Here is a 19,008-nt window from a genome sequence, read left to right as displayed (position 1 = left end):
TTAAAAATTATACAAAATTTATAAAAAAAATAATATTTAAGCAGTTCTAAAGAATAGGTACTGCAATCTATATTACATTTACTACGTTAATTGTTTAAGCAGTTACAGAGAATAGGTACTGCAATCTATATTACATTTAATACGTTCAATTTTTAAGCAGTTCCAGATAATAGGTACTGCAATCTATATTACATTTACTACGTTCATTCTTTAAGCAGTTCCAGAGAATAGGTACTGCAATCTATATTACATTTACTACGTTCATTATTTAAGCAGTTCCAGAGAATAGGTACTGTAATCTATATTACATTTAATACGTTCAATTTTTAAGCAGTGCAAGAGAATATGTACTGCAATCTATATTACAAGAGAAAGTGAGGGAGGAGCTGGTAAACCATTGCGATTCCACCAAGCATGTAGCTCTTGTGGATGAAGCCCTTCGTACGCTTTGCCAGGATCCGAGGGTGGTCACTCTTTTAAAGTCAGAGGAATACATTCTGGCCACCGTGCTCGATCCTCGGTTTAAAGAGTATGTTGTGTCTCTGTTTCCGGCGGACACAAGTCTACAGAGGTGCAAAGACCTGCTGGTCAGGATATTGTCCTCTGAAGAGGACCGTGACATGCCAACAGCTCCACCTTCATTTTCTTCCACACCTAAGGCTGCGAGGAAAAAGCTCAGTTTTCCTAAAAGACCCACTAGCGGGGATGCAGACAACATCTGGTCCGGACTGAAGGACCTGCCAACCATTGCAGACATGTCTACTGTCGCTGCATTGGATGCTGTCACAATAGAAAAAATGGTGGAGGATTATTTTTCTGACACCATACAAATAGACATGTCAGACAGTCCATATTGTTACTGGCAGGAAAAAAAGGCAGTTTGGAAGCCCCTGTACAAACTGGCTCTATTTTACCTGAGTTGTCCCCCCTCCAGTGTATACTCCGAAAGAGTTTTTAGTGCAGCGGGGAACCTGGTCAGTGAGCGGCGAAAGAGGTTGCTTCCGCAGAACGTTGAAAAAATGATGTTCATAAAAATGAATTATCAATTCCTCAATCAAATACAGCACTGGCCTCCAGATCCTACAGAGGGACCTGTGGTTGTGGAGTCCAGCGGGGATGAATTGATAATGTGTGAGGATGAGGAAGTACACACTGAAGGGGGAGAGGAATCAGAGGATGAGGATGAGGACGACATCTTGCCTCAGTAGAGCCTGTTTAGTTTGTACAGGGAGAGATTGAATAGCTTTTTTGGTGTGGGGGCCCAAACAAACCAATCATTTCAGCCACAGTTGTTTGGTAGGCCCTGTCGCTGAAATTATTGGTTTGTTAAAGTGCGCATGTCCTATTTCAACAACATAAGGGTGGGTGGGAGGGCCCAAGGACAATTCCATCTTGCAAACCTTTTTTTGGCATTATGTGACCGTCCAACAGTTGTTTGCCATGAGCACAAAGTATGACAGTAGTCATCCTATGGCAAAGCGGATAACTGCGGCCTTAACAGCTATGTTGGTGTTAGACGTGCGTCCGGTGTCCGCCATCAGTGGAGTGGGATTTAGACGGTTGATGGCTTACCCCACTTAGACTCTCCTGGGGATTTGTGGTGTCAGACAACGCCAGTAACATTGTGCGGGCATTACATACGGGCAATTTCCTTTGTGGCTCCATTATCCCAATTAAAAGGATTTTTACCTGTTGGTGTAATGATGTTATAAACACTACACTTGAAAGCTTGAGCCTTTAAATGAAAAAGTCACTCTTCATTGCACGAAGATTTGCAACAGGGACAGTTTTTTTGTTCCCAATGTCAACAAATAACACTTCGACGCTGTCTGCCTTTGACATACTTGATGGGATCTCAATGATGAATGCTCTGTACCATGGTCGCCGAAAACAAGAGGTAGTGACACGCTCAAACTACACCCTCAGTCTATATGCTGCAGAGGATGTAGGAGCAGCCATATGTGCAGTGGAATTTAGACCAGTTGGAGGAGGTATTGTGGCCCCGATACCAAATTGGGTACCGGGGCCACTCCACTACGCAGGCCAGAAAGCTACCTCGGTGCAACATTTTGGACTAAAAACAATATTGTGAGGTGTCAGGTGTTCAGAATAGACTGGAAATTAGTGGAAATGATTGTTATTGAATGTTATTGAGGTTAATAATAGCGTAGGAGTGGAAAAAAACTGGATTTTAGTGCTTTTTATGCTTTTTTAAATATAAATCAAAACCCAAAACCCGAAATCAGAACCAAAACCTTTCGGCAGGTGTTTTGGCAAAACAAATCAGAACCCAAAACCTCAAGCTAATCAGAACCCAAAACCCTAAAAGTGCCCGGTGCACACCCTTAATATGTACGTGTAGAAGCATACAGCGTATTTGTTACTCAGACTATGGTTTCTACATTACCAAACAAATATCAACTTATTCTAAAATCATGTATTCAAAACTGATTTTCTAAAAAGGTATGGAACATACTGCATGCTGGGACAGATTAGTATAATATAAGAATTCAGCTATTGTAGGCATATCAGTTTGAGCATTTATCTTCTCTTTAAGATTGGGGGGAGGGAGAGCAGACAGCTCTGTCCACATTATTAGGTCATGTTCTCAACCAATGATGATCCACAACCTATGCTTCTTGAAATGCTGCTGAATTACATTAACCTGAATTCCAGTTGGTTAGATGGTTGACCTTTTTAAAAGAAGGGTAAATGCATTCTGGAAGTTGTACTTTCAACAAGAGCTGGAGAGCCCCATGTGGCACAAGCTTCTTCAAGACTTAAAATGTAATCACTGCCTCCTACCTGTCTCGGCATCCATCAGTGCAGTCACATCCAACCAAGAAGTCCAAGTCGGTGTTAATAAAAACCCCTCTGCCTGGAACTCTCTCCTTGCTGTAATCCACTTGTGGAGGAGGTGTCCTGTCTATCTCATTTACGCAGGAGACCTGTACATCCTCCTTGCCGTATGTTATATCTGGGATGTAGTAAAAAGGTTTCTGTGGCTGGAATTTTAGGTCAAGAAGCACATAGGGGTCTAAGCAAAACATCTCTAAAAACAAGTCACAGTTTGTCTCAAAGAGGAAACGTTCTATCTCCGGCATGCTGCGCAGGCTGAGTCCACAGGGAGTCTTATAGATGACGTGGAATCCCATCTTGCGGTTCACAAATCGTCGTGCTTTCATACGCCTGAAGTCGAAAAGTAGAGGGACTAGCAGAGGATTCTTGCCCCGGTGTTGAATGGCACGGATATGGGATAAACAGGAGTGGCTACAGATGTGAGGTAGGTAGAAGAGCTTCTCCATAGGGGCCTTGTAACTATTCTCATCCGGGATCTGATTAGTAGGAATGAGGTGCAACTGTTGAGCAGTAGTCACAAACCTGTACAGAAAAGGGAAATAAGGAGTCATGTAACAGACTATTAATCTTATTTTGCAAGATGATAATAACACCCCAGCCACAGAAAGGGCAAATAAAGATCGATTTGATCTATTTCTTTGCTTCATCCCCCCCCCTCTCTCTCTCTCTCTCTCTCTCTCTCTTTATATATATATATATATATATATATATATATATATATATATATATATATATATATATATATATATATAATCTACTATATAAATGCCTAGTGGCATGTGTGAAAAAAAAAAACCAAGCTGCAGCGCCACCTGCTGGGCAGAGTTATACACTGACCTATATATTTCTTGAAGGAGAAGTGACAGTTGGGAGTGGTTGGTGGTTGCCGGGGGTGACAGTGGGGAGTTTTTAACACCTTAAGTAGCTTGATGAAGGATGTGGCGATGAAGATGAAGGATGAGGTGATGGAGAGATGAGGTGGTGACATGTGGACAAAACCACGTTAAAAAAGGGCGCTTGCGTCGGGAAGTAACGCTCTTCCCCTGAGGAGGCCTGGGCTAGGCCCAAATGCATGACAAGAACCTTTTTAACACCTTAAGTAGCTTGATTTGACTAGAATGCATAAGTATCATGCATGGGTTAACTTCTATATATATATATATATATCTAATATATAAATGTCTAGTGGCGTGTGTTAGTCTGTCTGTCTGTCTGTGTGTGGAAAAAATAAAACCAAGCTGCAGCGCCACCTGCTGGGCAGAGTTATATACTGACCTACTAAATTCTTAGTGTGTGTGGAAAAAAAAATTCAGAAAGGGCTGAAATTTGGTATACTAAGATGTTTTAAATTTGTTAATTTAATTTGTTAATTGTTAAAAGTGTTTATAAAGATTTAAAAATAATATATATATATTTTTTGAAGGATAAGTGACAGTTGGGAGTGGTTGGTGGTTGCCGGGGGTGACAGTGGGGAGTGGTTGGTGGTTTAGGCCTGGGCTATGGCCCAAATGCAAGAACCTTTTTAACACCTTAAGTAGTTTGATTTGACTAGAATGCATAAGTATCATGCACGGGTTAACTGACCTACTAAATTGTTAGTGTGTGTGTGGAAAAAAAAGCTCAAAAAGGGCTGAAATTTGGTATACTGACATTATTGACGAGTTGAGGGGTCAAACTCATTTTCGTGAGGTAATTTTACCTCATGAACACACATGTGTACAGTGGCGGATCCAGGGGGGTGCGATCAGGGCAATCGGCTGCACAGTATGTGCAGGTCCGTTTGGCAGTGACAGTGTGCTGCCCGGCTGCTCTGATTGTGTTTTAAACACAATCAGAGCAGCCGGGCAGCACACTGTCCCTGCCTGTCACTGCCGAGCGGACCTGCACATACTGTGCAGCCTCCGGCAGCCTCAGAAGTTGGGAAGGGGGCGGGGCCTAAATCGCCCCGCCCTAACATCCACCCGGGGAACAAACATTTTCTAGATCTGCTCCTGCATGTGTAGCGGCGTGTGTTAGTGTGTGTGTGTCTGTGGAAAAAACTATTTTCTCAGAAAGGGCTCATCCGAATGACCTGAAATTTGGTATACTGACATTATTTTACAAAAAAATGCATGAGTATCATGCACGGGTTAACTTGTGTATATATATACATATATATATATATATACATATATAAACCGTATATATGTGTGTGTGTGTGTGTGGGTCACTTGAACACTGAATATAGAGTGTGGTGACAGGAGCATGGGCACTTTAAATTTACCAGCAAAAACTTGGGCCTCTCCCATACGTATACCCCACTGGCAGCCCCAAAGGTCAGAACAACAGGGAAAAGAGAGAACAGTGGTTGAGGAAGTCTCCGTTGAGATGAGACGTGTTGGGCCTCTGTTTTTTTACTCTTATCGGCATTCTTACATAGGAAGTGGAGCGCTTTGCGTTCCACTGTCGTACGCAGTCTGACCGCAGACTTTATCCTGCACGATACTGTGCACTGCGACTACCCTGTTTGGTCTGGATTTCTATCCCGAGAGAGGACACTTGCCACTGGAATAATTTCTGTGTCTAGGAACTTTCTCACGCGTGCATCTCCATCTTTTAGCGTGAGTTTCTCGGTTTGTGATTTGCATTTATTTCTAATAATTTGAGTCATTTTATATCTATATGTTTGTAGTCTTTGGTTGGCATGGCCAAGTTGTTTTATTGACTATTAAATTTAATTTTTTTGCTTGTTATTTAATACTTCCATCTCCCGTTAATTGCACTGATTGTGAGACAGTTCCTTCATTTCTACCACATGTTCTACCTCATGCCATTATTAGTTTCTACTTATTTGCCAAACAACCTGTACACTTGTTGATCGCTACCTTTCCCCCACCCTCCCCCTGTCCATTTTTTCCGAGGTTGTACAATTTAGAACTGTGGACATATTGAGACATCTTGGATTGCCATATATCATCGCTATTGGACTCCAGTTTCAAGAGTTATCTCTATAGACTTATATGAACCATCAGCTTAGTTACACTTACAGATATTCTTGTGTTGTCTCTTATATTGTGTAGATTATTTTATATTGGTACACCACCCAGGTTGATTTATGCTCATTATCTGTTCAGTATTTTTGCTTATTATTAGTGTATTACTGATTTGTCTTAATTCTATTCTGCTCTCTATACCTTGTGAGCGCAGTTGGGACTTTTTATTTTATATATATATATATATATATATATATATACACACACACACATATGTATATATATATATATATATATATATATTTATATATATATATATTATATATATATTTATATATATATATATATACACACATATATATATATATATATATATATATATATATATATATATATAAAAACCGTATATATATATATATATATATATATATATATATATGTGTGTGTGTGTGAGTTTGTGTGTGTGTGTGGGGGGGACACTTGAACACTGAGTATAAAGTGTGGTGACAGAAGCATGGGCACTTTAAATTTACCAGCAAAAACTTGGGCCTCTCCCATATATATACCCCACTGGCAGCCCCAAAGGTCAGAACAACAGGGAAAAGAGAGAACAGTGCTATTCAAGAATACTAACAAAGATAACAGTAAATATACAAAGAACCAGAACTCATAAATCTATGGGGGACATTGGAACACTGGGGTTAACCCAAAGCTGTCGCTAAAGGAAGATACACTCAGAAGTCGCAGTGTGCACCAAGTCTAAAACTATCATCTTTGGATGCAAATGTATTCAATCTATACAAATTTCTGAAAGTCTGCACCTAAAACCAGGCACATCTACTCAGCGGAAATCCAGCGCCACCAAGAAACACCATCCAATCTAGTGTAATGTGCACTCACATTTACAGGGACATAATGACCTGCTCCAATGTAAGTTTATTGAATAACCAAGGTAATCCACCTAGCAATGGTCTAGGTAGATTACCTAGACCTAGAGGCTGGCCACCTAGCTGGTCAACCTCCCTTGTGAACATCGTAAAAGACCAACAGGATGTCCATCCTGCATAATTTCCTGTTTCTAAAGTCCTCACCATGTCCAGAGAGCGAAAAGAGCCCTCTTCCTCTGAAGACCTATCCATGGCTAAGGATTGAATCACAATATCTTGATTCAGATGGAACTTGGAGACTGCCTTGGGCTGAAAGGAAGGTTTGGTACTAAGCACAGCCTGGTCCTCATGGAAGATGAGATAAAGAGAACTACAACATAGAGCTCCCAGCTCCAAAACTCTCCAAACTGTGGAGATAGCCAACACAAAAGTCTTACAGGTACGGAATTTTAACATCACTGAATCCATTGGTTTGAAAGGAGAATGCTGGATGGCCATCAGCACCAAACTGAGATCCCATGGAGCAATTGGGGGGATTTATGAAGACTGCACATGCATTGCATCTTCCAAGTGGGTATGCACTTCAGGTAAAAGAGACAGTTTTCTCCAAAAGAAAACAGAGAGGTCTGAGACTTTAATCTTCAAGGAGCTGAGTTTTAAACCCCCATCTAGACAGTTATGCAGGATCGCCATTAACAGGTCCTACCAGAAAGAAAAGCAAGAAAACTGCTTCATTTCAAACCAGTGGGTAAATGTATCAAGCTGCGATTTTTTCAGCAATTTCAAATTGCTGCAAATCGCTCAAGATCACTGGTAATTTTATTTGCAAAGACACCATGGGGTAAATGTATTAACCTCCGGTTCCTTCAACCCACGCGAGTTTGACGTCTTCGGCACTTAAGTTTAAACCGGCGCTGCCTTGTAAAGGGAAACTTCGCTTTACAAGGCAGCGCCGCTTTAAATTTAAGCGCCGAAGACGTCGAACTCGCGGGGGTTGAAGAAACCGGAGGTTAATACATTTACCCCCATATGTATTAACCTGAAATTTTGACATTCCAAAATTTGTGTCAATTTTAAAACACCTATCACACCAGTGATTTAGTCAAAGTCACCGGGTAGAAATCATGATTACCCTCATAATAAAAAACTTGTATTGTGTCTCCTGTTATGTTATCCTTGGCCAGCAGTGGAAAGGTGATGTGTTTGCTAATTTTGCCTCTCCAAAGCAGTTGTTGTAAATGGTGATTTTCACATCAATCTCGGGCGAGTTTGCAAAATTGCAGCTTCATACAAATGGTGACTTGTATTGCTAGAGTGTCAAAACGTCGGGACTGCGACTTGTAGCGATTCTGGGAATGGCAATTTTGAAAAAAATCACTTTTCAGGCGATTTTCTATCAACCCGTACTTCCATACTTCGGTGAGTTTAAACTCGCCCAAGAAAATCGCTGAAAATGCCAAATCACAGCTTGATACATATATCCACAAGAGATGTAAATCTTCCAAACCCTGTGGTAATTCCTGGCTAACACAGGCTTCCGAGCCTTTAGCATGTTCAGGGCCACACTGTCAGAAAAACCTCTCACTCTAAAAATAATGGCATCAACAACCACACCCTTTAAAGCCAGATGAGGTAAACTCTGGTGCAGAAAGGGTCCCTTGCTTGAAAGGTCCTGTTTTAGAGGGAGACGGCATGCCATGCCCTCTGTGCTGCTTAGTATGTCAGTGCACCAAAACCTTCTGGGCCAATCTGGTGCTACGAGGATCACCTAGACATCCTCATTTCTTCACTTTTTGTCGTGCCGGTGGAAACAATCTTTACTGGAGGGAACAGACATGGTTCTCTCCATATCGATTCCTACCGAGATGCCATAATTTTGACCCTGATCTGACCATCAGCTGTTGAAATACTTCTGAGGGAAAGATCCATTTCCTTGGAGGAAAAGCCTGCCTGCTGAGGAAGTCGGCTTCCCAGTTCTCTACACCAGTCATGAACACTCCTGCAATAGACAGAACCTTCTGTTCATCCCAACACAAAAAAATCTGGTGGTCTCTCTCATGACAGGGGACTCTTAGTGTTCCCCTGGTGATTTAGGCAAGCTTTTGTCGTGATATTATCTGATTGAATCTTGATGGCCATTTCTCAGAAGAACTGCTACTCTGAGTATCAGAACATTTCATGGAAGCTTAGACTCTTCCAGCGTCCAAAGACCCTGGAACCTGTGCTGCAGTACAACAGCCCCTCCTTCTCGAAGACTGACATCAGTTGTTCACTTATGTCCAGTCCCAGGTGGCGAACTGGCAAACCTGGTTGAGGAACTTAGCCCTAAAACAAGAGAGAAAGGAACGCTTTCTCCTGTTGCCTGGGAAATGATTTCTTTCAGCTCGAGACTGAACAGGACTTCTCCACAGTATGGAAGAGACTCCAGGGTCCTCTAGACTTTGCAAACACTTCTTAGGTCCGAAGCCATAGGGCGTGTCATGCCACTACTGCAGAGCCTGAAATTCTAGCCAAATGAGTCCCATATCGATGTTGGCTTCCCCAAGATAAGCCCCACAGATATGCTCCACAAGGCTAAGCAAATCTGATTTTGGTCTTTTAGATTTCAGACCTTACGCCAACTGTTCCGACCACCTCTTCTTTACCTCTTTCCTGACACAAACTGATGCTAAGCTGAGGCAAAGGGAGGCCCCCTCCACCGAGTAAATGGTCTTAAGGGTGGATCTAATTTTCATATCCATACTATCCCATAAAGTAACAATGTTCAGAACAGGAATAGTGCCCGCTTGTACAGAAAAACTACGGGAGCATCTACCCTAGGAGTGTATTCCAATTTTCCAATATTCTCGTTAGGGAGAGGATAGAAGTACTGCAATCTGACAGACACCTGAAATCTACGGTCAGGTCTAGCCCACACCTCGCTAAGCAGGTCCTCCAATTGAGTGGATAAGGGCAAGAGAGCTGTCTGATTCTTTTTCCTGTTGAACAGTTAACTGTCCGGAATCTCCAATTCTTATCAGTCTTTAATCTCTAGTGTCTGTCTGACAATACACACTAAATCATTCACTTCCTGTTTTCTGTATGAATCCTAGCAGGACACAAGGAAACCTCAGGGTAAAAGCCTTCAGCCACTTCCCTTTTGTCCTGTGGAGAAATTCACAATCAGACCATTCCAGAGACAGGAGAACTCCGGAAAGCTAAAGCTGGTCTGTAAGTATCGGGTGCCAGAATCCTTTCCAAGAAAGAAGATACCTGAACAATGAGCCTGCATGACCCTGAGCCCAAGCCAAATCATCATGTAACCTGATTGTTCCTGGGAAAAAGGATCAGGGGAGGTGCCACGGGAGGGACAGAGGAGGAATCGTTCCTGCTCACTAGAACGTGCAGCACAGGTGGGAGTAACAGGAGAACACAGCAGATGGTCCTCCATCTCACATGCTGTACACAGTTGGTGCAAGTCTATTTGTAGAGACATCTGGAACAAGCAAAACTCTTTCCCACTGTCCCACCTCCATTTTTGAATCGAGATGTATAACCCATAGAAAAAGAGAGGACAGAAACATTTCCACAATCCAGGTGGATGTGGTGCTGCAAAATACACAGGCCAGAGGATAGAGAAAAGCCACAGAAACCAGCACCCCATTAACCTCACCAACATTTCCATGCAGCTGAGAGGGCAGACGGAGGAAAATAATTTGATGCCCACTGTATGCCTTCTGTTGGGTTGTCTAACTGGAAAGTCACACCAGGGAGATCACCTCCCCCCAGGCCCTAATACATAGGGATAGGCCCCTCAGCCTCTCTCTACTTAGTGAGCGGTCACTATGAAGAACTTGACTCACCCCGGTTTTAGAGATGTTTATATGGAGAAAAAGGTGTGTCTTAGAATTGAAGCAATACAGTATATATAATTCAATAATCAATGTTTTGACTTTGAGATTGGGTAATCTCCATACCACCCATTATAGACAGCAAAGACTCACCTATTAGTTTGTGCTACTTCTATGGCTTGGATAGTATGATTGGGTTGCATGGTGTGTATTTGCCGAATAGTCTGTATCGTCTGGATTCCTTGGATAGTTTGAATAGGCTGGAGAGTCTGGATCGGCTGGTTTGGCAGTATAGGACGTAAACCAGGTGGTTGCTTGCTGGGTGTTAGCGATGACTGGCCAGAACCCACAGATCCAGGGCGGAATGATGTACTTTTCTTTGCCACTTGCTTCTTGGACTGTGCCTGCTTGCTGTCTGAGCTGTAACTGAGGGACAGACAGGATTCATAAATTACAATCTGCTCAATGCAAACTCTTATATGCATTTTCGTAAAACTTAGCACACATTGTAACTATCTTTGTGAAGCAATACTCAAATGTAGCTGGTGAGCAACAGTAGTAAAAACACAAAAAGCTCTTGCCCTGTGGATTTGATGACTTACTGCGTACTGCATCTTGCAGGATGACTATTATCTTGTATTTATAAGGTGCCACAAGGAGTCCGCAGCGCGGTACATATATACCTTTCACTGTGTTCCCCAGCGCAACATGAGAGAAAGCAAATTTAACTTGACTACTAGCAGCCTAATTCTAGTCTCACGTGATGATCCCACTTCAGTCTAAAAGATTAACGACCAGACCTTTATTCAATATGCCAACACAAGTGAAATAAATAAAACAGGTTCAGTCATTTAAAAGTTTTGTCCTCTGTCAGATTACAACTGGATTTTAATCATACAGGATAAGGATATAAATGAGTAAAAAATTGGATTTCTATACTTTCATACGCTGGAGTTTGGGCACTTTAAATTTACACTAAAATCTGAATTCTTCCCTTCTACACCCCTGCAGCAGCCTGGAAAATCAGTGCTGTGGGGAGCTCATCTAAATACAGAAGTAATACAGATTGTATGGAATCAAAAGGAAATAAGATGAGGACTGGATTTGGGAAACCCTGTCCTAATCCATCTGGGGGACACTGCTATATTGGAGTTGTGGTGAAGGTGAAGGAGCTGGGCACTTACGAGTTAATTCTTTTGAAGACTGAAGCCCCCCCCCCCCCTCTCCCAACCCCAGTGTTCTGCAGTTTACAATTTGCCAAGCCCCAAGGAAAGGATAGTACAAGAATAATAACCAAACATACAGTCAAAACAACATACAAAACTGAACACAGAGCATAAATGTTTGGGAGAGCAGTGTCCCCCAGATTGATTAGGATAAATGGATTTACAAAAATCATTTTTTCTCCTAAATCCTATCTGGTGTACACTGCTTCATTAGAGGTGTTCAAAAGCTGTCCCCAAGGGAGGGTCCTGATCTTGTCCTCTGGAAGCAAGACCTTCTGCTTCCCTGTGTCGAAGATTAGAACCAAAACACGATCCTATAACTCAGAACCAGATTGAATTTTTTAAAATTTAAAATCCACCTAGGCAATTCCAAAACTTGACAAGTGCTCTTGAGGTGAATCTACAACAAATGGGCTGACACTGCCTTGAGGAGAAGATTGTCTAGGTAAGGCACAACGGTAATGCCCTGAGATCACAACAGGGCTTCCATCACTGACATGACCTTTGTGATTCTCAGTAGATTGTCGTGTCCTTCCCAGATCAAAATATAGAGATACGCATTCTTGATGTCGATGGATGCTAGAAATTCGTTGGACCCAATGCCATGGATGTTGCACCAAGCAACTCCATCTTGAACCTGTCCACTCAAAGCCCGATGAGCCAAAACAATCTGTATTGTTTTTGCACCAGGAAAATGTTTGAAAAAAAACCCAGCGTCTTCTCCTGTCCCAGGACGGGGATTATTATCCGTGAAGAAACAAAAAAGGTGATAGCTTTACTGAGTGCCAACCAGTTTACATTTTCCCTGGTAGACTGGTGGAAAAAAAACTCTTTGGTTGATGTCCCTGAAGATCCAGGATGAAACCTCTCTCTATGATACCTGTGACTCACTTTTCTGAGGAATAGGTTCTCCACACATTGCAGTACAATAAAAGACGGACTCCCACCCCAGTCTGAACTAGGTGGGAGGAAAGACCGTCATGTAGCCTGCTTGTCAGAGGGCTTAGTAGCTGGTCGTCTGGCCACCCAGGTCTTTCTACCCCTTTGCTGTCCTCCATGTTCTAGAAGGGAGTGACCCCTGGAAGAAGAGGACTTTGATAAAAAGATGCCCGAAAAGAACAGAGAGCTCAGTCCCTTGGACTTAGAAAGGTTGACCGAGATAAAGGGACTCTTTCCTCAGTAGCCTGACACATCATTCTGTCCAGCTCAGGACCAAACAGAACTGAACAGCCATATGGAAGGGCTCCAAAAAATTTCCAGGACCACAGTCAAAGAGCCCATCTGGTCACTACAGCTAAAGCAGACATCCTAGAGTTGGTAGATGCTGCATCAAGAGCTGCATCACAGAGGTATTCGGATGCTTCTCTGAGATGCTCTGTCAACAGGAGCAATTCTGACTTAGAACGGTCAAACCGCAGTCCTTTCAAAAGATGATTTAACCATTGTTCCATGGACTTGGAAATACATGTGGACACCATCAAGGAGGGGGGCACCCATAGCCACATAGATGGACTTTAAGAAGTTTCCATATTTCCTGTCTGTGCTAGTGATGGGTAGTTCACGAATGATTAGTTCAAATGAACTAATCTTCAAAGTGAACTAAATCCTTTAGTTCACAGCTCTGACAAAGATTAGTTCACCAGGAACTAAAACAAGTGGGAGGAGTTAGAGATAAAGCAGAGCAGCTCCAGCAGCCTCACTCACTGTCTGTAACAGATTCTGGATACTTCTACTACTGATCTTGATTAGCGCTGGCTTACCTTAGGTGCGGAGTCTAACGATCTCCCCGGTGTTCACCAATAACCGCCGCAAGGCGGGGTGGGCTTCGCTGCCAGGAGCCGCAGGTCGCGGTCCTCAGGTTCGCCCCAAGATGTAGTACAGCGGAGTGGAGCGGAGGTTGCGGAGTCAGACAAGCCGGTTCGGTACACAGGAATGGAGTCAGGCAGAATCAGGAGGCAACTCGGAGTCAACAAGCCAGGTTCTGTACACGGGTCACAAGAACAGAGGAATGGTCAGCAAGCCGGGTCGGTACACAGGGATAGGAGAGCCAGAGGAGTCAAACAGGCAGAGATCAGCACACAGGAAGACACAGGAGACTGGAAGACACAGCAATCCACGAAGCACAGGAGCCAGGAACAGGTAATTGTTGCTCTGACACTCAGCGAGTGTCAGAGTGAGGTTTTTATCCTGACAGGGATTCAAAATCCCCGCCTCTAGGTTGAGGTCATGTGACCGCCTCCGGGTGCGGTCACGTGGTCTGGGATGCGGAAGTGCGGCTTCCGGAGCGGCGGGGTAAGTCCGTTACACTGTCTCATTCACACTGGCTCTTTTGTTTCTATTCAGCTCTCTCATTTAATACTCATGAGTCAGTACCTCTAAACTACCAAAGGTGGCACTGCTGTGCTCAGACATTGTGTGAGACTCTGGAGCTGATCACTGACTGAGTCATGAGTCATTCTCCTGGCTGGAGTTCATTAGTTCATCTAGTTCATTTCACTCAGTGACTCATACAAGTCATTCCACTCTTTCGAATCTTTCCACTCTTTCGAATCTTTTCAATCATTTAGTTCATTTAGCTCATGAGTCACAGGATACATTCCCTTCCCTGTCAGCTCAAGACACACTGCACTGCTGAGTGCTGCATGTTATATACTGTAGTTCTGTTTACTGCACCATATATACAGGGGAGATGTATTAAACCTTCAAGAGAGATAAAGTGGAAGCGTTGCCCATAGCAACCAATCAGTTTCTGTAATTTTATAGACTCTGCTAGATAAATGACAGAAGCTGATTAGTCATAATTTCCAACATTATGTTGGTTACGTCTGGGAGTTCCTGGAGCGGGGTATTGGCGTAGGGGTGGGGCTTCATGAATTGCGCCATTTTGGCCTCACCCCCAGTGACGTGATGCCTATTTGGGGTCTTTTTACAGCTGTAAAAATTCCCCCCTAAGGTTTGATACATCTCCCCTATGTCCTGATTGCACTGATCTCAATTTTAAAAGCAAAAAAGTGACACTTTATAATACTCTGAATTTGGGTCTTTTTCATTTGCATATTATGGAAATAAAAAATAATAATGAAAATGTAATTAACTTTGCAGAGCTCAACATGTCACTACTAGTTTTTGTATAAGTGATTGCCCTTTTTAAAATATTAAAAAAATGATCTGACATATTAAACTTATCTGATCATTTTAACAGGACTATAACTCATCTAATGAGATGTAGTATATATGCCTACAGTATGTGTAATAGACTAGATCTATGTCTCCAATCACTTCTCTCAGCAGTGTTCCAGAGCCAGTGATCGAACTGAACTAACTGAGCTAAATGAACTAAATGAACTACTGAGTGAAATGAGTGAAATGAACTACTGAGTGAAATGAGTGAAATGAACTACTGAGTGAAATGAGTGAAATGAACTACTGAGTGAAATGAACTACTGAGTCAAATGAGTGAAATGAACTACTGAGTCAAATGAGTGAAATGAACTACTGAGTCAAATGAGTGAAATGAACTACTGAGTCAAATGAGTGAAATGAACTACTGAGTCAAATGAACTACTGAGTCAAATGAGTGAAATGAACTACTGAGTCAAATGAACTACTGAGTGAAATGAACTACTGAGTGAAATGAGTGAAATGAACTACTGAGTGAAATGAGTGAAATGAACTACTGAGTCAAATGAGTGAAATTAACTAATCTTTTGAACTAATCTTTTGTGTGAACTAGATCAGAATGAACTAATCTTCAAAATGAACTAGATTTCCCATCACTATCTCACGCTGCCACGGGATCTCCTCTGCTTTTTATTGTGTCTATGTTATAATAAAGCTTTGTATGGACCAAGCCTCTTTTTGAGATTGGACATGTGATGTCCGAATACCGGACGTGTGGAGGATGTGCTGGACACGCCGAGAGGCGATTGCGGCACTATATAAGGAAGTACTTTTATTGATGAACTTTAGGAGCCTTGATAAAGACCCTCGGTTTGGGGAGAAACGCGTTGGGTAACTGTGGGATTTGACGACTGAACGGAGGAAACGGTAGTGAAGAAAAATTCGTTGTTTCATACCATCCCATTATACTACTTTTCTGGTATCCATGATGGAAGATTGAAGATAAAATCCTGTATAGTGGTGGAAGTCACTTTGAGTGGGACTTTTCATTGACATATTATGTTATGTTTTTTCTGTTTATTAGACCATAGAGTCCTTTCTAGGGTTTCTGTGCTACATCTAGCTACACCCGTTGAAGAACACATTAGAATTGTGGTTTTTCCTGTTGTGCTAAGAAGGGAGCGCAAGTGTATGTATGAACCTTTTGTATACATATTTATATTTGAATATTGGTGGATATTCTATCCTCATATACAGCTGCATACCTTAGTGGAGCGCCCTAACAGAATTTTATTGATTTGTATCATGAGATATAAGTTGCTATATGGCACAGAGTAAGAGCCAATCTTTATTGGTTGCTGACAAAGTCAAAGAAGTCTCTTTATCTATCACCAATTACAGGGGTAATAGATTATTTTATCTTATGTGCACCAACAAGTTCTACAATCAGAGACTGTCATATCTAATACCTGCTTTTCTCTTTTTGCATATTTAAACTCTGAATTTTATTACTGCTTGTTCCTCCATTACCTTTTGAGTTATGCATAATTTGATTTATGCTTATCTACTATTGTATTTTAATAAAATGTTTTAATAGATTATTGTATTGGTGGTATATAATTGCCGAAGAGAAAATATCTTTTGTGCTTCTATTTTTTAGTTTATTAATTTCTCCAATAAGATTGATCACACAACAGTCTTTATGCGACGCTGCATAAATCCTTCTCCCCGTGAATATAATGGTGGCTGCATATTATTATAAAGTTTACATTTTTGTTTGATATAAATCAGCGCCCAGGAATATCCTCCTATGTGTGGATATAGTATTTATGCTCCAGTTTAAACTGCAAGCTAAATACTATTAAGATGCTGTTTACACAAAGGGTAATCTCTTCGTTGTCCCAACCTCCTCATCATTCAGTAAAGCACCGTAATGCAATTGTTCATGATGCACCATCTGTACATAAAACATTACAATTACAGACATACAACATAAAACCTTTGAAGCAAATGTAATTCTTGCACTATGTGTAAACATAATATTTAAAACATGGATAAGGGAGATTATAATGAAAATATGTTTTTCTGCCCTCTGTCCTGTTAATATTTTAAATACATGTAAATGTCCACTGTATCTCTAAGCAGATAGACCTCAGCTGGTAACATCTGTTGCTCTAGTCAATTAAATGTAAAAGGACAGTTGTTATATTTTGCATTGCACTGTATTTACCGAGAGAAGAACGTATCGCAGATGTGCCTCAATTCAGTGACACATTGATCACTATGAGGACTGTGTTGTCAGTACCTCCATGTATACTCATGGTAACTTACCACCACCCATAAGTATGAGCCTCAGCAGAATTGTTACAGGCTCTCTGAGCTATATACAGCACTATCAGATAATAAGACAGCTACCTATTGTATTGCAGCACAGAGAAAAGTGACAAGACATTGATAGCGGGAAGACAAAAGTTACATTGGCATTGCTTTATGATGCAGGACAATTTATTCTAATAACAAGACATTGACATGTAGACTTCTGTGCACATTAACAGAACTCTGGAGGTAGAACAACTGGGAACCACACTTTCTAAATAATAGCACCACCCATCTATGCAAATGAACAATGAAAGATTCAGTGGGCTGAGTTGTCTAATAGCAAATGTTTATCCTGGAACACCAGGATTTACTTGAAATTCTGCTTGACAGTTCTATGCTGCAGAGTACCGTATAAACAGCAAATTAGAATCAAGGCACCAAGAGTTTACCTTGCAGTGTTGCCACACAAATTGCCCACGTGGGCCACCTCTTCCTCTTTCTGCTTCACCAAATGCTCCAGTTCCAATAGCTGAGCTTTCTGTTGTATCACAAACTCATTCTTCTCCACCTCCCTGTCTATAAACTTGGGCAGTTCTTGCATGGAAATACCCAACTTCTCCACCACCATATTCTCCAGTTCCATCTTCTCCGGCTCTTCCATGGCTACAAGAAAACAAGACAACCACGAGTAAGTTACACAGGCAATACCCACAGCAATAACTACGATAGAAGTAGGTGAAAGAATGTGGTCTTCATGTTGTTAGGGCCATGGCTCCTGAAATACATCACTGATTTTGGGACAATGATACTAGACCAGGGGTGGAGAAAATAATGCAGTATACCCTATTAATCCTCTAATCAGCCTAGTCCTAGCCACATAAAACTTCTTCAGTAAAATTTTTGTAGCACAGTGGAGGGGGTTTTCCATTTCACATTCATATGACAAAATGGCAAGGGTTCAGCTCTTAAAAACACACAGGTTTTCTAGCTGAATAAGTGCAACAGTCGGTCCCTTTCACTAGAAAGTATAGTAAAGGACCCTGGGCTTAGGGATTATACGCACAGATAAAGTAAAAAAAAACTGTCCAAAAGCTATCAATGATGCTGTATGTTCAAAGCTAACAATCAGCTACCAATGGCGAAGAAAGGAGGATTTTTATACTAAGGATAAATCCTTTTCTATAAATCCATCTAGGGGACACCTCTACCATGAGGTTGTATGGGTGGAGCTAGGAGTTGGCACTTAAACAGTTAATTATTTGTTTAACTTACAGACAGAGTCTTGCGAATATCGAAGTTCGTTTCACATATGCAAAGGGTACAAACAGCATCCAAGGATTCCTCGGATTGGAAGCCCGAAGATCCATCCTGCACCAGGAAAACCAGAACATTGATCTCCTGATTCAGGTGAAACCTAGATGAAACCACCTTAGGTCGAAAAGAAGGAACCGCCTAAAGAACAGCCCTATCATGCGAGAAAGGGCTCCAAGTTCTGTCACTCTACGTGCAGACTGGTGGTCAGTGGTCTAACAAACACTGTGTCACTCACCGGACTGTGAGTGCTACTTCTCGTGTGTTTAGGAACCGTGGCTGTCCACCATCCTGAGGGTCTGCGCATGTGCAGCCTATTCAAACCTTCAGTACATGTTCCTTTTAGTTAATTGGCTGATCAGGCAACACTCCCTATTTAAAGCACCTGAGGTCAATACCTCGTCGCCTGATCTTGGAGTCTCATTCCCCATGAGCCTCTGAAGGTGTTCCTGTGTTTCCTCGTGTGTTCAGCTCCTGCTGATTC

At 41.9% G+C, this 19,008-nt stretch overlaps 1 protein-coding gene across 5 annotated transcripts in view; it reads right to left on the bottom strand.

The window, feature by feature from the left end:
- LOC142109304 (histone-lysine N-methyltransferase SETDB1-like) overlaps positions 1–19,008 on the bottom strand; it is a 95,775-nt gene that overhangs the window by 63,732 nt on the left and 13,035 nt on the right. For 4 of the 5 annotated variants that reach the window (XR_012680329.1, XM_075193436.1, XM_075193434.1 and 1 more), the window contains exons 2-4: positions 17,663–17,876; positions 10,702–10,974; positions 2,806–3,381 (exon numbers count right to left, since the gene is read on the bottom strand). Coding sequence is in view for 4 of the 5 variants with exons in the window: in XM_075193436.1 (XP_075049537.1) it covers positions 2,806–3,381; positions 10,702–10,974; positions 17,663–17,874 (1,061 nt within the window). In the remaining variant the exon portion in view is untranslated. Of the gene's footprint in view, positions 1–2,805; positions 3,382–10,701; positions 10,975–17,662; positions 18,715–19,008 lie in introns of those variants that run through there. The other variant, XM_075193435.1, reaches the window with a different exon arrangement.

The sequence above is a fragment of the Mixophyes fleayi genome, chromosome 12 (genome assembly GCF_038048845.1).
Source record: "Mixophyes fleayi isolate aMixFle1 chromosome 12, aMixFle1.hap1, whole genome shotgun sequence".
Classification (NCBI taxonomy): domain Eukaryota; kingdom Metazoa; phylum Chordata; class Amphibia; order Anura; family Limnodynastidae; genus Mixophyes; species Mixophyes fleayi.
Note: the sequence above shows the minus strand (reverse complement) of the source record. Positions and strands in the feature narration are given on the sequence as shown.